We start from the raw sequence: 16,424 nt of genomic DNA on the forward strand, positions 1-16,424 counted from the left end.
CTACCACTAAATTCCTTATACAAGTATTATTTTGAGAACAAGTTTCAGCGGATCGAAATCACCCTGCTCACGCGGGTTTCACGACGCAGCTGAAGCTCTTCGTATGCAAACGGTGGTGGTTGGGGCCCGATAACGGTAATCGGGGGTCGAGAGCTTAAAAAGGTGGTGAGAGTCCCCCGAAGAACGTCATTTAATATACATACGTTTATATACTACCTTATCCAATTGTTGCAGTCGTGTTTCGCCTCGGAACTTGTCGGTGCAGCCGAAGAAATATCTCCTGACTCGCCTGGAAGGTGGCTCAGGCTCCAGCAAATGCCTGCAGGGTTAATTCCTACGGTAACATCCAAGCAGAAATTGTTTGTGAAGCATTATACTGTGCTTCTTGACCGGCGGCATGGAAGCCCCGTCCAGAAGGTGTTGCAGGGAAGGCATCAGGAGGCATCTCGTGGCTGTCCTGATAGCAGTATGTTGACAAGTTTGGAGCTTTGTTCACTGCGAATCATTAGTACCAGGTGACTAGCAGCATAATTTACTACCGGCCGGCCAATTGCTTTAAATGTCGCCAGCCATTTCTTTGTTTTTTCCCCAAGTGCTGACGAATAGCGATCTGAGGATCTTGTCGCGGTTTTGGATTTTATTAAAAATTGCCGTTGTATGCGCTGAGTAGAACAGCGAACTGTCGAAGGTGATACCCAAAATTTTGGGTTTGTGAACGGTCGGTATTGGTATAAGACTTTACTTATCATCGAGGCAATATATGCATTCCAACTTGTGGCTCTTTAAAGACATCTAGCGGGTAATGGTCAGAACTTTTAACTCACCTATTTTATTTACGTTAAGCTCTGAGCTGTCTAGTACAATTCAGTTAATATCTTGTAATTTTCGAATAAAGGATGATCAGATTGGAGATACTTTTTCCAATTGGGTTTTTTTGACAGATTACTCGTGACTACTGCCAAACTAATTACATGCCGAAAATTGATGCCCGTGATCTCCACAAGGCAGCGCTACTGAAACAATGGATTTACTGTTTCGGTGAGAAATTTATCTCTCGTCTCGTACCAGTGTGATTGGGATATCACACCTTTGGACTTTTATTTAGGCGGGTATGTAAAGTCTGAATGCTTTGTGGATCAACCAGCTTCGATTGAGGCATTGGAAGCCAACATTAGGAAAGTTATTAACGAAATACCGACCGAAGTCCTCCTGCAAGTCATTCAAAATTGGCCGAATTACGACGCAGTTGCAGCAACATTTGAGAGGGACTATCTTCAAAAATAAAATAAATGCCATTAGTGTTTCTACATAAAAAAAATAAAAAATTGCCCAATCAACTTGAATTTTCGTTGTTTTATTTCAATTTAAAATGCGATACCTCTAAGTTGATCCCCTTTATTAAAATTGTGCACTACAAATAATATATTTTAATAGAAACAAACTTTTGAGCAAACAGTATTGACAGAACTCTGTTTTTATGTGTCGAATATTTTCTTCTGTTTTATACTGCCACCACCTGTCAACCAAGCACATGCAGCCATCGGTTCGCTGTCGCCATCAAACAAGTTCGCTACTCTGTTGTTCGTGCAAAGCCCCACGAGTTGGAGCGCATCAACGCCAATAACAAGAGACGAGCAGATGCTTAAGCGAACCAACAGCGATCGCCGTTTCAAAACGAAAGCTTTGCTTGAAAAGGCGCTTAGCACCGCTGCAGTTTGTTTGCGAGGTTCGAGCCAAACGGTAGTGTGGGAAATAAATCGTAGAAGCCTTAGAAGAAAAGTAGTGAAAAAGCGCGAAAGGAAAATATTAAATAATCGTTGCATTTTTACAACAACAAAGAATCAGTAAACGTAATGTGAATGTGCATTGTTTCGGTGCTGCAAAATTAATGGTATCTTTTTCTATGCTTTCAAATTCGTGGCCTAATTAACGGTAAAGCGAATGCAATAAGCTAATGTGAACGGGTTTGCTCGGCCGTGAAGCGCGCGCGCGGAAAGCAATTGAAATTAGTGCAAATAATTTGAATATTTGTTGCGTTGAAGCGCGGAAACTCGAAACAGAGAAATTCAACGGAAAACTGCATTTCCTACACCAAACACCAAAAATATCGAAAAATTATAGTGCGTGAAATTTTGAACTATAAAAATAGATTAGAAAAACATCAAATATTATTAAATATTCACATAACGGTAATTCAGTTAAAGCCACAAAGTCAGTAGGTAGTGCTTGGAAGGCGCAAATAAAAATAGGAAGTAGCCAAAACGCAGCAAGAAAATAAACAAAAATTTATAAATAACAAATTTTTTCACAAACAAAATTAAATCACTGAGCCAGCAGAAAAGTGGTGAAGGAAAGTAGCAGCCGTAGTCGCAAACATTCGCCCACTTTGCACAAGCTGCACCACCACCTGCCAACCCACTCTTCGTCTAGCGCGTGGATTGCGTGCCGCGCATGCGCAGCGCTCGTTTCAGTGATTTTGGTTTTGCAAAAATATTATTTCAAGAAAAATTTTTGCCACACTGCGTGCTAATTTTTCACTGTTTACGCGTGTTGTTTTTGTTGTTTTTATGTGTCTTCGAACAAATTTTCTATTTGTACGCACACTCTCGCATCTTTGACTTGTGCAACAGCTGTGTACATTTTTGGGCGCGTTTGGCGCGTAGCAGATTAATTTTTTTGCTTGTAATAAACTTTTTTCGCGTTACACACACACATACACACACTGTAAATAACGAGCCAAAATAAGGCAACGCCGACAAGACAACGATGCTGAAAAGTGAAAATACTTGTTACCGGATTTTTGGCCTATGGCCGTTAGCGTTCGCCTTTTTGTTGACACTGCAGCTACTCGTCGGCACCGCAGAAGCCTTCACTATACTCTCGCCATTCAGCTACACCTCGTTGAGTTTTAAGAATCTATTAAATTCAGTGCTATTGGCGAGTAATGCGAATTTGGCTGGCGGTGGGCGAAATCTCAAATCAGATGTGCTGGAGGATGCGTCACTGATAACGGTATGTATAGAAACACAGCTCAATAAAATATGTGGTAAAATGATAAACTGAAAATAGACAAAGGTGGAAATTAAAACATGTTTCTTTTTATGAGGAGGAAGCATCGAAAGCCTTACCCAGTCAGTGTGGGACTTTAACCCGAACTAAATCTCCTACCGTCAAAGTACCGATCCCCCCGGTACTACCATCAAGTATTGAGCGGTTTGAGCGTTGCACTCAACGTCACTTACTGCTCTGATGCAAAATGTCACAAGCTGCATCTGCCTATTACCACCACTGTTAAGTCATATCTGAAGAGAACCACCCCTGTCGGATCTATACGCCCCCTCGCCCCTCGCCCCATGTCCCTGTTTCGTTACCATAGAAAAAGTTAGTTTCTGATAGTGGTATCGTCAGTTTACGTGCTTTTCCATCTCTGTATAGGTGTGCGGCTTCACGTTCTTATTTAGCGTTCGCGCATCCTCCTTGCTTGCTCGCTATGTCGGATTTGCTGCTTTATTTCAGCAGCCATATGTTAAGCTTTGCTCCAATTGTCCTGGCTCTTCAACATTAGTGGCACTAAATTCGCAGGCTGCCAAGGCTGTCTTCCATTTTAGCCCTTACTCTTCTGAAGCGTGGACACGTGAGAAGCACATGTTCTGCGTCCTCCTCAACTGCTGGTGTGCACTGCTCGCAGTATGGACTTTCTTCGTGTGCGAAGCGGTGAAGGCACGGTTTAAAGCATCCATGACCACTTATGATTTGGCAGATATAGAAGTCTACTTCTCCGTGCTTTCTCTGGAGTCAAGCTTCAAAGTTGGGAATGAGACGGTCCACCTGCCTTTATTTGCACTGTCCCATCGCGTCTGCCACTGGTCCACGCCGCGGGGATTTACGGATTTTCTCAGTGCCAGCTGGTCGCATTGGGCTTGGTTGTTCCTCCTCATACGTCTCATTTCGTCCATCTCCTGCGCTATCAAGTCGAGTTAGCATAGACCAGCTATGATGAGCGCCGCATTTTCTGAGACTGTCCTGAAAGCAGAGCAGACTCTAAGAGCACACAAGCGGTTTGTGGAGTTACTACTTCGTACGTATGAAGCGTGTAGGAATGCATCGCGCCAAACTGTCGCGCCATATAAAAGGATAGACCTCACTACTCCAGCCAGAACCTGTCTTGCCTGCTGTCTTGGAGCTCCAATGTTCGCCATTATTCTAGCCAGGGCTGCTGTCTCAGTCGCAGCTTTGTTGCTAGCGTATTCCAAGTGGTCTCGGAAGCTAATTCGGTAAAGCAAAACGATACATGTACCTTTGTGTGTTTGCTTGTCTACAACAATGAAGCCCGGTTTCGCCAATCAATTTAAAACGTAAAATTTTAAATATATTACAATAGAAAATTTAAATACCTGATACATTTTGGAATTGGTTCGTGAAACTTGGTAGAGATAATAAAATTTCTAAAGGGTTTTATATTACTAAAAAATAGACAAAAAAATATACTTTTTGTACGAGCATAAACTAGTTATAATAAAACAAACATGGATTAGTCTGTGCATGTACAATTTTTAAAACACAGTTTGTGGGGACAAGTTTGTACAAAAATAATAAGTACTTAATTGTTTGGGTTAAACCTTTTTTTATTTTATTTTTTGACATAGACTTCTTTCATGCTGATCCACTTCGTTCAACGCTGTTCTGGTTTGTTGCTCGCTTCCGAGTAAAAGGATTTGTCCAAGTCTGAAAAATAGCCATTCGCTTCTGCAATCAGCTACCCGTTTGAATAAAATCTTTTTCCCGCTAGCCATTTCTGCGAATTGGGGAACGATTAGAGGGATGCTGTCAATATCATCGACATACACCAACAATTATACGCTCGTATAAAATATTGTGCTTAAGCGATTAAGTTCTGCGGCTCGTATGAAGCTCTCCAACATGAGGTTAAAGAAGTCACACGGTAGCGAGTCACCCTGTATGAAACCTCGTTTGGTATCAAACGGCTCGGAGAGGTCCTTCCCAATTCTGACGGCGCTGCTGGTGTTGATCAGCCTCATCTTGCACAGCCGTATTAGTTTTGCGGGGATACCAAATTCAGACATCGCGGCATGCAGGAAACTCCTTTCCGTACTGTCGAATGCAGCTTTGAAATCGGCGAGACGATGGTGTGTGTCGATTCTCCTTTCATGGGTCTTTTCCAAGATTTGGCGTATTGTGCATTGAATATTTTGTCACCTTTTTAAATTTCCTCGAATATATCTCATTCTGCTTTCAAAATAATTTTTGTTTTTAGAACTCAGCTTTTTATTTTATAAAGTTTTTTACCAATTTTTTTTTATAATTTTAAAAATTTTTTGGAAAAGAAATTTTTTAAATTTTTCAATTATTACCTTTTGATTTTTAATTAATTAATCCGTAATATTTTTTTTTAGTTGGTTTCTTGACTTTTTAGCAATTAGGACTTATTTTGTTTTGCCGGTTTGATTTTTGTTTGTTTTTTATTTACTTAAAAGCTTACTTCACTTTACTTTAGGTTTTAAAACGCTCATTGAATATATATTATTATATTATATTATATTATATACAGTATGTATATTTAATACAGTATGTATATTTTTTTTTTACTTTAACGACTCTTGAATATTTTCTTTGTTAACTTTTTTTTACAATTTTATTGTAACTGTTTTTGTAACTCTTTCTTTCTCTTTGAAAAAAAATTAGGTGTTCAAATATAAGGTTGTCAAAAAAGTCTTGCGGTATTTTTATTGAATTTTCAATTGTTCATAAAATTGGTTATAATAATGCGATTTAAGTCAAATATACGCCGTTTTGTTCGATGACGAGTTCCCAACGAGATGCCAACTTCATAATGCCCCTCTTATAGAAGCTCGCTTCCCTATTGTCAAAAAACTCGGAGAGCCAATTTTCTCAGGACTCTCTTGTGGACAACTTCCGACTACCAAGCTCGTTCGCCATGGCGAGAAATAGGTGGTAATCACTTGGTGCGAGATCCGGACTATACGATGGATGCAAAAGAACCTCCCATCCGAGCTCCCGGAGCTTCTGGCGCGTCACCAAAGATGTGTGTGGCCTGGCGTTGTCCTGATGGAAGACAATTCGGCCTCTGTTGATCAAAGAGGGCCTCTTCTGCATGAGTGCTGCATTCAAGCGGTCCAGTTGTTGGCAGTACAGGTCCGAATTGAGCGTTTGGCCATAGGGGAGCAGCTCATAGTGGATGATTCCCTGCCAATCCCACCAAACACACAGAAGAACCTTAATGGCCGTCAATCCAGGCTTGGCCACCGTCTGGGCAGCTTCACCGCTTTTCGACCACGACCGTTTGCGCTTCACGTTGTCGTAAGTGACCCACTTTTCATCGCCAGTCACCATCCGCTTCAAAAACGGGTCGATTTTGTTGCGATTCAGAAGCGATTCGCATGCATCCATACGGGCAAAAATGTTTTTTTGCGTCAAGTCGTGTGGCACCCATACATCGAGCTTCTTTTTCAATCCAAGCTTCTTCAAATGGTTTATAACGGTTTGATGACTCATGCCCAGCTCTTGGCCGATGCTACGGCTGCTACTATGCCGGTCTCTTTCGATCAATTCAGCGATTTTATCGCAATTTTCGACGACAGGCCTTCCGGACCGTGGTGCATCTTCGATCACCTCTGCACCGGAACGAAAACGTTGAAACCATCGTTGTGCGGTGGAAATGGAAACTGTATCGGGTCCATAAACTGCACAAATTTTATTGGCAGCATGAGATGCATATTTGCCTTTATCGTAGTAGTACTGTAAAATATGCCGTATTTTCTCTTTATTTTGCTCCATGTTTGCGACGCTATAACTCACGAACGACTAAAAGCAAACAACAATTAATCAAACACGTGTTAGCGCGTGAAAAGGGCTTTCCAAAAAGCTGTAGCGTGAACCGATGCGACGAATACAACTAGAACTACGCGCTTGCAAAGACAAGCTTGCGGAAATACCGCAAGACTTTTTTGCCAACCTTATATTAGCTTTTATTTCTTTAAATTATTATTGTTTTCCCAAAAATACTTTTTTTAATTCTTAAAGCATTGCAGTATTTCGAATTCTTTTTCTTTTGCTAAGAAGTTAATTTCTTTGTTTTGTATTTTTTTTTAAATAATAAGTTTCAGATTTTTTAACCGGTCATTGCAAATAGTTCTTTTATATTAAAAATATGTTTGTGAATTTTTAGCACTTTTGAATTTCTTTTTTTGTATTTTTATTTTTTTATTTGATTTAATTTTTTAAGTTTTCAATTATTTCCTTTTATTTCTTTTAAATTATTATTGGTTTTGTTTTTGCTTAAAATACTTTTTTAGGCTTTTAAGGTTTTTTAGCATTTTTAATTCTTTTTATTTTGCTACGAAGTTTTCTTTCTAGTTTGGACACAATTTTTTTAAGGTTTTAATTATTACCTTTTATTTTTTATTTTTATTTTAAATTTTTTCTGCTTGCTTAAAAATATTTTTTTTTTAGGTCTTCAAGATTTTTTACCATTTCTAATTATTTTTATTTTGCTACGAAGTTTTGTTTTTTATTTACTTAAAAATAGTGTACTTCAATTTTTTTAACTTTAATTGGAAATAGCTGTTTTACTCATTGCAAATAGCGTTTTACCTTTCCCGCAAAATTTGTTTCTTTAATACAAATTTTTTAAGTTTTCAATAAATTGTAAATTTTTTTCCTAAAAATAAGTTTTTCGGATTTTAATGCTTTTTGAATATTTATTTATGTATTTAATTTTGTTTTGTTTTTTCATTGTTGTGCATTTTCTATTTTTTTTATTATATATATTATGTAATTGGAGCTATTTGAGGTTTACCGCCACGCGTTTGAAGCCTCCAAAAAGTATTGTAAGCGCATTTTCCAAAGGTGGATACTACCAGCCGAGGAGCAATAGTTGTTGGAAAAAACTTTTTTTTCACATTCTCTGATATTTCACTTATGTCCACAGGGATCTACTGAAAGCCTTGTAGTCGGTGTTTTATGAAGTTAGAATAAAAATAACCTGCGTTAAACTCGAATTAAATATCATAATTAAAAGCCCAAAAATCGTATTAATAGCCCATCGGTTAACAAAAAAATGCCCAAGAAAGATTTCTTGAAGTCATATTCCTTCACAGCTCTCTTCGTTTGAGGAACGACAACCAAGATAGTTTTAAGAAATTCATTCCATTCAATTTACATCTACCAGTACAGCTCAATCACTTTTCGGTAGACAAATCTCTAACCTTTTTAAGTGTGAAAATTAAGTGACGCTTTCGTAAAGTGTCCACATTTGTCATTGAGCTGACAATTAAAGCCCAAAGTCACCAGAACAAAATGGCTTTGACCTAATTTCGAGCCATTGTATGCATTTAAGTAGTTTTCAAATAAACTTACATTCAACTGATTTTCATACCAATTTTTATGTACTTACCTATACAATACTACAGCCATTATTTAATTCACACTGTAGAGCTAATGAGTTTTTCCAACAAGCTTCAGAATTTCAACAGCAGTGAGAAAACCTTCAAATACTAATGACCCATATCAGGTGCTCTTAAGTATGAATTGTCGCATCGGATTGTCGAAGCACCTACCCACACACACATATATATATATACACATATACATACACATGCATGTACCTAAGCATTCCAAGAGTTTGTGAGTTAAGTAGCTTTGTTGGAAGCGATTCTACTGGTCATTAGCACAATTGTTATTCTTTGGCAGCAGCTAACAGTGGCACAAACAAACAAATGCATACGAGTACATACAAACATGCATAGAAACTAAAAGTCATTCAACTTCATGCCAAGTCTCGTCGATGGGATCCACACCATGTGACTTTTAGAGCTGTGCCATTTTAGTTTGTTGTTTTCTTCTCTTTTTCTTTTCTTTTAGCTTCACTTCGCTTTAAAGCCACTGCAGTTGCGCTTTGAATTTTATTGCTATTATCATGTTTTGTTTTTGCTATACACTATTTTTTCTGCAGCAAGTTTTTCGGGTGATTGCAAAGAGCAGTGAAAAGTGTGAAATATTTATTACACACACACGCACATATACCTACATACAAATACTTATAGAAAAGTAACGAGTGATAGGCAACAGATCTGGCTGCTAGACAGACAAACATGGGTACATATTTACAGACAATAATACGTAAAGTCGGGCCGGCACACAGTGAAGAACGGCCAGTAAACAGTGATTCCTAGTAAAAATCGTTCAAATACTTTTGTGCATTGTTTGCAACTTTTGTCAAAATTTACTTTTTTTCAATTAATTATATTATAACGATGGAGCTGATATTCTAATACATATTGTATAAAACGCAGTTCCAAACGCTTTAAAATTAAATAAAATAAAAAATCAGTTTAATATTTTTGCCATATGGGTCAAGAGAAACCAAACAGTTCAAGTTCATCTTTTTTTGATATTTTATTATTCATTAATGTAGTTAGTAGAGTAAAGGCATCTCCGATCTAAAAAGTGGGCATATGAAAAGGCATTTAAAGGTCTTAAAAGACTTCCGACATACTCCTATTCTTTAGAGCTGTTGATACATTATTACCCAATTCAACTCCCAGAGAAAATTTCTGCCTTTGCACGTTGGCGACAGTGAGTATCGCAATCGATGAAACAATGAGTTGTATGTGCAGCGAATAAAGATACCGAGACCTCGCTGGCCGGTTCATGTCAAGTATAGGAAAAGGAAAGCCTCCTTTACGTTGGGCAGATCAGATGGAGAAGGACTTGGCTTCACTTGATGTTCTCAATAGGCACCGATTAGTACGAGAAATAAACGATTGAAGTGCTTTGTTAAACTCGGCCCAAACCGCTTCAGTATACACATATTGCCCTAATCCAGAAGAAGAGGAATATGCTTACAAATTCGATGCTAATTTTTAATAACTGCAAATGGCTATAATCAGCGACATACATTTGTAATCAACGGTACAAAAAAACGTCTGACTGATAAATTGTATGAGGTTAGCTGTTAACAATTTGCAATTCGTTCGTAATCGTTGGACCTTAAAAGGTTAACCGCATTTTATTAAAAGTTCTTTTTTTGGAATTTGCATGTTTGGTTATTATAGAGTAAGATCTGATCTTTAATTTGAGTGTGAGTTGAAGTCTCTAGCATGCAAAGTTTTAGTGAAAAGGAGAGAAAATCCATCCAGAGACATTTTTATGGGTTTCACCCCCAATTTTTTCAAAACCATGAAGAGTTGGCACTTTGACACTGATAATTCCATCTCGAAGTTTGTGTTGTTGAAGTAGTTGAGTATTTCTATTGAAATAATCCTAATCTCGAGGCACCTAAGACCTCTTTTTATAACCATAAAAAATAAATTGCGAACTTAATGAATTATTTCGATCAAGAACTTAACTTTTAATTCCCCACTTCTGATATATCGAACCCACTTTTCACCAAAAAAAAGGATTGATAGTATATTCTCTCTCAGTAAACGATTGACGATGGTATACTTGTAAATTTTAATTCAACTGATGTTTTTTTTCTTTAGAGCCCAATGACGTACATATGTAGCCTTATTGAAAACCATATAAGAAACCAAAATATTGAAAAAATTATATTCATATATAAAAACATTGCGACTATATTGCATATTAAATCATTAAATCAAACCTGAAAATATGGCGCATATCGCAAATGAAACAAGCGATGTACTAATTTAACACCGCTAGATTGCTGGTTTTGGCCCACCGTGTCGCAGTCGAGTGCGCTTTTATTATCTGTCCGGCTGTCCGAAAATTTGTGCTGATCGTCTGTCAATAGTTATGACGAGTGTTGCAGTGCTGACTGCGTCGCCATTTTCATGGCCAATGTTGCGCGCGCGGGAAATCGGCGTATGTTTAGCATTGATGATGTTGCATTTGCGGTTGTGTGATTGTGCTACTGGTCGAGTTTTCATTGTTGTTGTTTATGATGCTTATTTTATTTCCAAGTAGGCGTAATTTTTATTTCTTATGTTTATTGCTCATTTTTGTGGTGGCTTCTGTGAGTGTCATTAACTGCTTAAGTAACTGGACATGGAAGTGACACTGTGGAAATTTTTTTACATTATTTAGTTTTTTTTTGTTAAGTTTTTGTCTCTGAACTAGTAGATTTAACCCGTTGAGGTTAGAACTCTAAATAATTCTGATTCCCTACGTCATATTAGCGTAGTTTTTCAAATAGCAGCAAACCGGTCTGTCAGCTCTGTAATTTAGCGCTGATTATCTGATATAATCTTGAGCAAAAGCTATTATCTCAGCAAAGTGCATGCGTGCATTGGATATTTAAATTATAGATCGATAAGGTTTGCGAATATACATATAAATATAATAACCAAAAAATTGAACTAAGTTCAATGAGAGTCAAAATTCGAGGCAAAAAATATATATCTATGACATTACATGACATAATTCTCTCCTATTCGCAACTCATTCCATTTTTTCTCTAAATTATCACAACACATCACGTCACGTCACATCACATCACATAACAGCACAGCACAGCACATTCCATCCCATTACATCACATCACCTCACATCACATCACATCACCTCACATCACATCACATCACACCACATCACATCACATTACATCACATCACATCACATCACATCACATCACATCACATCACACCTTCATGCGTGACATGGCCTACATTCATTGAAATCGCTAAATAATTTTCCAGCCCAATATAATGATGGCAGACTGTGGCGGACATGTTGTTTTTGCAGCGTCAAATCTCTTCTTTATTATTCAGTTACGAATGTAAAATCAACATGCCAAATTTGGTAGATAGAAAACACAATTTTATTATCAAGCTGAGTGTGGAAATCTTAGTGGAAATCTTGCGCGATTTACTCCCATTTTAAAGTTCTTATTTTCGATGAATGGATGGATTTGTTCACAAGCAATATTCCCATGTATGGGACGACATCAACCATACGTGGCAATATATATTTAAAGAACGTTTGAGCTGGCGGCGTCTGCTCTTCTTCGAAAATCATTTAAGAGAAGGCATTAGATTCAGATGCCTCGGGGGCGCGTGGTGCGATTATTATGAATTATTGGTAGAATATCTGTATTAATCTGTAAGATAATTTGTATTTGTTGACTAATTTTACTTCAATGAATAAATGAAATAAAATAAAAAATTTGGACCATGCCTTGACAGATAAAAGTTGCTGCTTGATAAAAATTTGTTTCGTACTTCAACTCATTACAAAAAAAATTTTTTTAAATTCTGTGGAAGCCATTCTACAGTTTTTTTTTTTTTTAATAATAGATATGTCCTCTCTGCTCATGATGGAAAGAATAATGAGATGCCACCTATCGTGGTCCCGTTACTTTGGTCTCAGCGAATTTGACAACGAGTTACGTGATTTTAGCACCAGTATGGCCAGATTACCATTTTCGTAACTTGATTTAGCATTTTTTGTTTTTGTTATTTAGTCTCGGAGTTTTAGTTCTTTCTTCATGACATTTTTCTAGCCTGTTCTAATTAAAATGTAATGTTTATAATTTTGTAAAATATACAGTTTTATTTAGAGATACTTTTTTCAACATCTGGTGGCATTGTCCGCGATTGCAGCTGTTGTTGGAGTTCTTCTGCTTTCGGCAGCCAAATCTCTCTCTCGCTACTGCAGCGTTGCCTAGCTTTGGATATAAAAACGCACTAAAATGCCAATTTCAAGAAAATAAAACACCAAATTTTTATTGAATCACTTAAAGAACTTTGTATGCATGACAAATTGTCTTTAGAATGTGCGTTTTTTTTTTAATAAATGTGTTATGCTTATGTGCAATTTAATTTATGAGTGTTTTTCTGTTAAGCGAGACTATTTTGTAAAGGGAATGATTTTTCTGCTATATTTGAGGTTATGTAACGAAATAAGGTACTCTTTTTGTAAAAATGTCAGTATGGTTTCTTTGGTATTTTCAGGTATTTTGTGGCTTATTTTTGCAATAAATACACTTCTTGTTGGCCTATGTCCCACTAAGAGTTGATGGCCGGAAGAAGCAATTACACCTCTGTGGTTTTAATCCGCATTCAGTAAATTCAAACGCCTTTTAAAATGTGTAAAAAGCTTTTCAATATTAAGAAGAGTTGAGAGAGTGACATTTAATATTCTTGTATACCCTTAAAAGGAGCAAAAAATTAAATTCACACTTTCAAAATATCAAATTTTATAAGAACCAACTAATTTTCATTAGCACTAAAATCTTCTCAGAGTGACCCTTTTTAACCTTCTTTTGTATAATAATACAGTTTTTTTAACTTAAAGTTTCGGTAGCTTTAAATTAAAAAAAAGAAACAAACACGAAACTCTAAAATTTTCGCATTTTCGGTATAAAAAGGCACTAAATTTATTATGAAGAGCAAATGGTTGGCAATACTGCACAACGTGACGTCACGCACTCTCTGATGGGCGCAATCTTCTTTCTATCATTCTTGCTCTCTGCTATCCAAATGGAAGCTATTCTACAGATTTTTTAAAACAATAGTAGATATGGCTTTTTTGCCATCCCAAGAGGCTTTCCGTGAATCCTGTATAACGAGAAAACCACTATGAAACCTTTTATTTTGATTTCATTTCATTTACTAACCATTGTTGCTGGTTACCAAATCGTATCTTTTGTCAAATATGTGTGTAGATATGTATTTTCGGTCGTTCTAATCGTTCGACAGCACCTGGAGGAAAAAAGTTAATCAAAAAATTTCAGTCGACGAACTTGACTTGACAGGCCACAGATTGCAATATCGGACATATTTAATAGAACATTTATTTGGGTCCAACACCAGCTGCTAGTTGCCTTAGTCCTGTAATGTAATTTTTTATAATTTTATTTATTCATTTGTGTTTCATAGAAATAAATAAAGAAAACATTTGGCCTGTTGGACTATTTTTTGTTAATTTTTATTTTGCTGCCCCGATGCCTACGTATTGCTTTTATATTAAGTGGTTTGAAAATTAATGTCTTTGTTTGTTTACCTGTTTATAAGACAGCTGTCACTCACGCACGTAAAACATAAATATGTATGCCTTTATTTTGCCATGATCACAGCTCACTTTATAGTCACTTACCAGCACACCAGATACTCCTTCATTTCGTGGAAAAAACTCAAATTTTGTCAATGGTAAAATACCGTTTATAATGCTGGCAGCAAAATTTTCTACAACCACCTTTGCAATTTTCACTTGAAGTCTGTGAATTTACCCAATTTAAGTGTGCCATTCAACTTCAAGTCGTTGATCAAATGACTTTGTTTTGTAATCAATGCGTGCTGAGCCTTACAATGCGCTCCGTTATACGAATTTACGTACATTGAAACACAATTATGAAATGGTAAGGTGAATATATATAAATTCAGCCAATGTAAATTCATAACTAACAATTCCCATTAAAAAAAATGTTTATTAAACTAATGAAATACGACTTTAAAAGGTGTTATCCAGGTGTGGGAACCACCCTTGAGGGCATATCTGCAACATCTACAAGTAAGGAATTATCAAACTATTAATTGTCACTGTGTGCATTTGCATGCATATCTATGCTCGTACATAAATACATATCAAAGTACGAATCCACATGATTATGCACATTGTTTTGTCTGGGACGTGCCCACTGGTATTCACCTACTTTACTACGATACTTCCGATTCCCCACTTTGCTTCTTTGCATTGCGATTGCATAACACTGCTTTTGCGCATTGTTTTCTTTTCTTTTTTTTGGCAAGCCACTGCTTTTGAATAAATAATTGGGTAAATGTCAAACACAAACATGCATAAACGCATGCCATGCATATATACAAACTCCACTGGTCACGCAAAAAGTATTTATATTTAAAAAGCAGTTTAAGTTATCACTCGGATATATCAACACTGATTGATTTGCATATGACTGGCAATCGTTTTGCTTCAGAGAAGTGAATAAAATGGGAACGTAATGAATGCGACATGATAAAAATATACTTTAAATAACAATATTTCATTCAGGGTCCGATAAATATTAAAATAATACTGAGATTACGTAAACTGCACTTTTGGAGAGAAAAAGTTAAAAGCAATTAAAGTTGTTAAAGCTAGTAGATTCATAGAATAAATAGCATTAAGTAGAGTACATAATAGTAGATATTATGAACAAAATTTTGGCACAATAGGAAAAAGTTTTACTGTACCCAAAAATATCAATTTTGTATCAGTAATTGGTACGAGTGGTTCCTGCCCGTAACTGTAATAGATGTTGGTAGGCCAAACGTCGTAACTGCCGCTCATGAAAATCACGGATCATCGGTCTGACCAGTATGTGAGTACTCCATTCCATTGCTCAGGAACAGCAGATTAATCAGAGAACCAATTGGAATTACTTGCATTACATGGCTGGTATCAAGAATAAGCTCGAGGTATGGCTGACCCACGAATAGGCGCACAAAAACCCCATGGATTGAATTGAGGGCTGCGATTCTTTGCTGAGGCACAATGAAGTGGAAACATTTTTAAAGCTAATAGTAGGTAGATAGGTAGGTAAGTACAGTGGTTGTCGGTTGACACACCTAGGCCTGCTGTAGGCCCACCAGGGCTGTCCCCTCTCCTCACTCTATATTGTTCTCATTGAACCAACCTGCGGCTGTAATAAATCTAACAAGACTTGTATTATTTATATTGGCTACTTCTGCCAAATTATTCAGGGAACGTTTTCCTAAAATGTCGAACCTTCTTCTATCCAGAGCCATGCACCCGCATAGAAAGTGTTCTATGGTCTCTTCTTCTTCAATGTCGTTACAGCTTCTGCAATAGTCGTTATAGGGTGCTCCCAGTCTATTGGCATGTCTACCAATCAGACAATGCCCGGTTAGGACCCCGAGAAGATTTCTCATATTTTTCCTGTTCAGCAGTCGGCTTGTGCGGCTCGTATTCCATTCCGGCCACGTCATTCTACTATTTAGTTGCACAGGTCAGGGATTGAGACCATAGCCTCTTGGCAGCACTGATAGTGTGTTTATCTATGAGCATTTTACAAGTTGCTAAAGGTACAGGTATATTAGCTTTGTCTAGTTGGATCGGTAATGTGGTACCCTTCTATGTCTTTATGACCCGGCACCCAGAGCAGGTTTATTACAAAGTACTATGATAGTTCTGTCAGAACGTCGATACATTCTTTTACTTTTAGGGCCGATTGGCTATCTGAATATATGTTTATATCTCTTGTTGTGAGGACACTTTTGTTTAGGGCTAGCAGACCTTCCCTGATAGAGAATATTTCAGCTTGAAATACACTGCAGTGATCCGGTAACCGGAATGAGATGTTGGCATTCATTCCTTCAGAATGCAGGTCTCCACCTACTTGATCATTTAGCTTGGAACCATCAGTATAGATGCTGATTCCGCTTTTGTTGTCCATTACCCCATTA

At 37.2% G+C, this 16,424-nt stretch overlaps 1 protein-coding gene across 1 annotated transcript in view; it reads left to right on the plus strand.

Annotated features, from left to right (window-relative positions):
* The first annotated feature begins 2,633 nt into the window (after positions 1–2,633).
* Positions 2,634–16,424, plus strand: part of LOC129249232 (lipase 3) — a 72,558-nt gene continuing 58,767 nt past the window's right edge. The window contains exon 1 of the mRNA XM_054888922.1: positions 2,634–3,012. Coding sequence (XP_054744897.1) covers positions 2,767–3,012 — 246 coding nt within the window. The 5' untranslated portion in view covers positions 2,634–2,766. The remainder of the gene's footprint in view (positions 3,013–16,424) is intronic.

Source organism: Anastrepha obliqua, chromosome 5 (genome assembly GCF_027943255.1).
Source record: "Anastrepha obliqua isolate idAnaObli1 chromosome 5, idAnaObli1_1.0, whole genome shotgun sequence".
Taxonomy (NCBI): Eukaryota; Metazoa; Arthropoda; class Insecta; order Diptera; family Tephritidae; genus Anastrepha; species Anastrepha obliqua.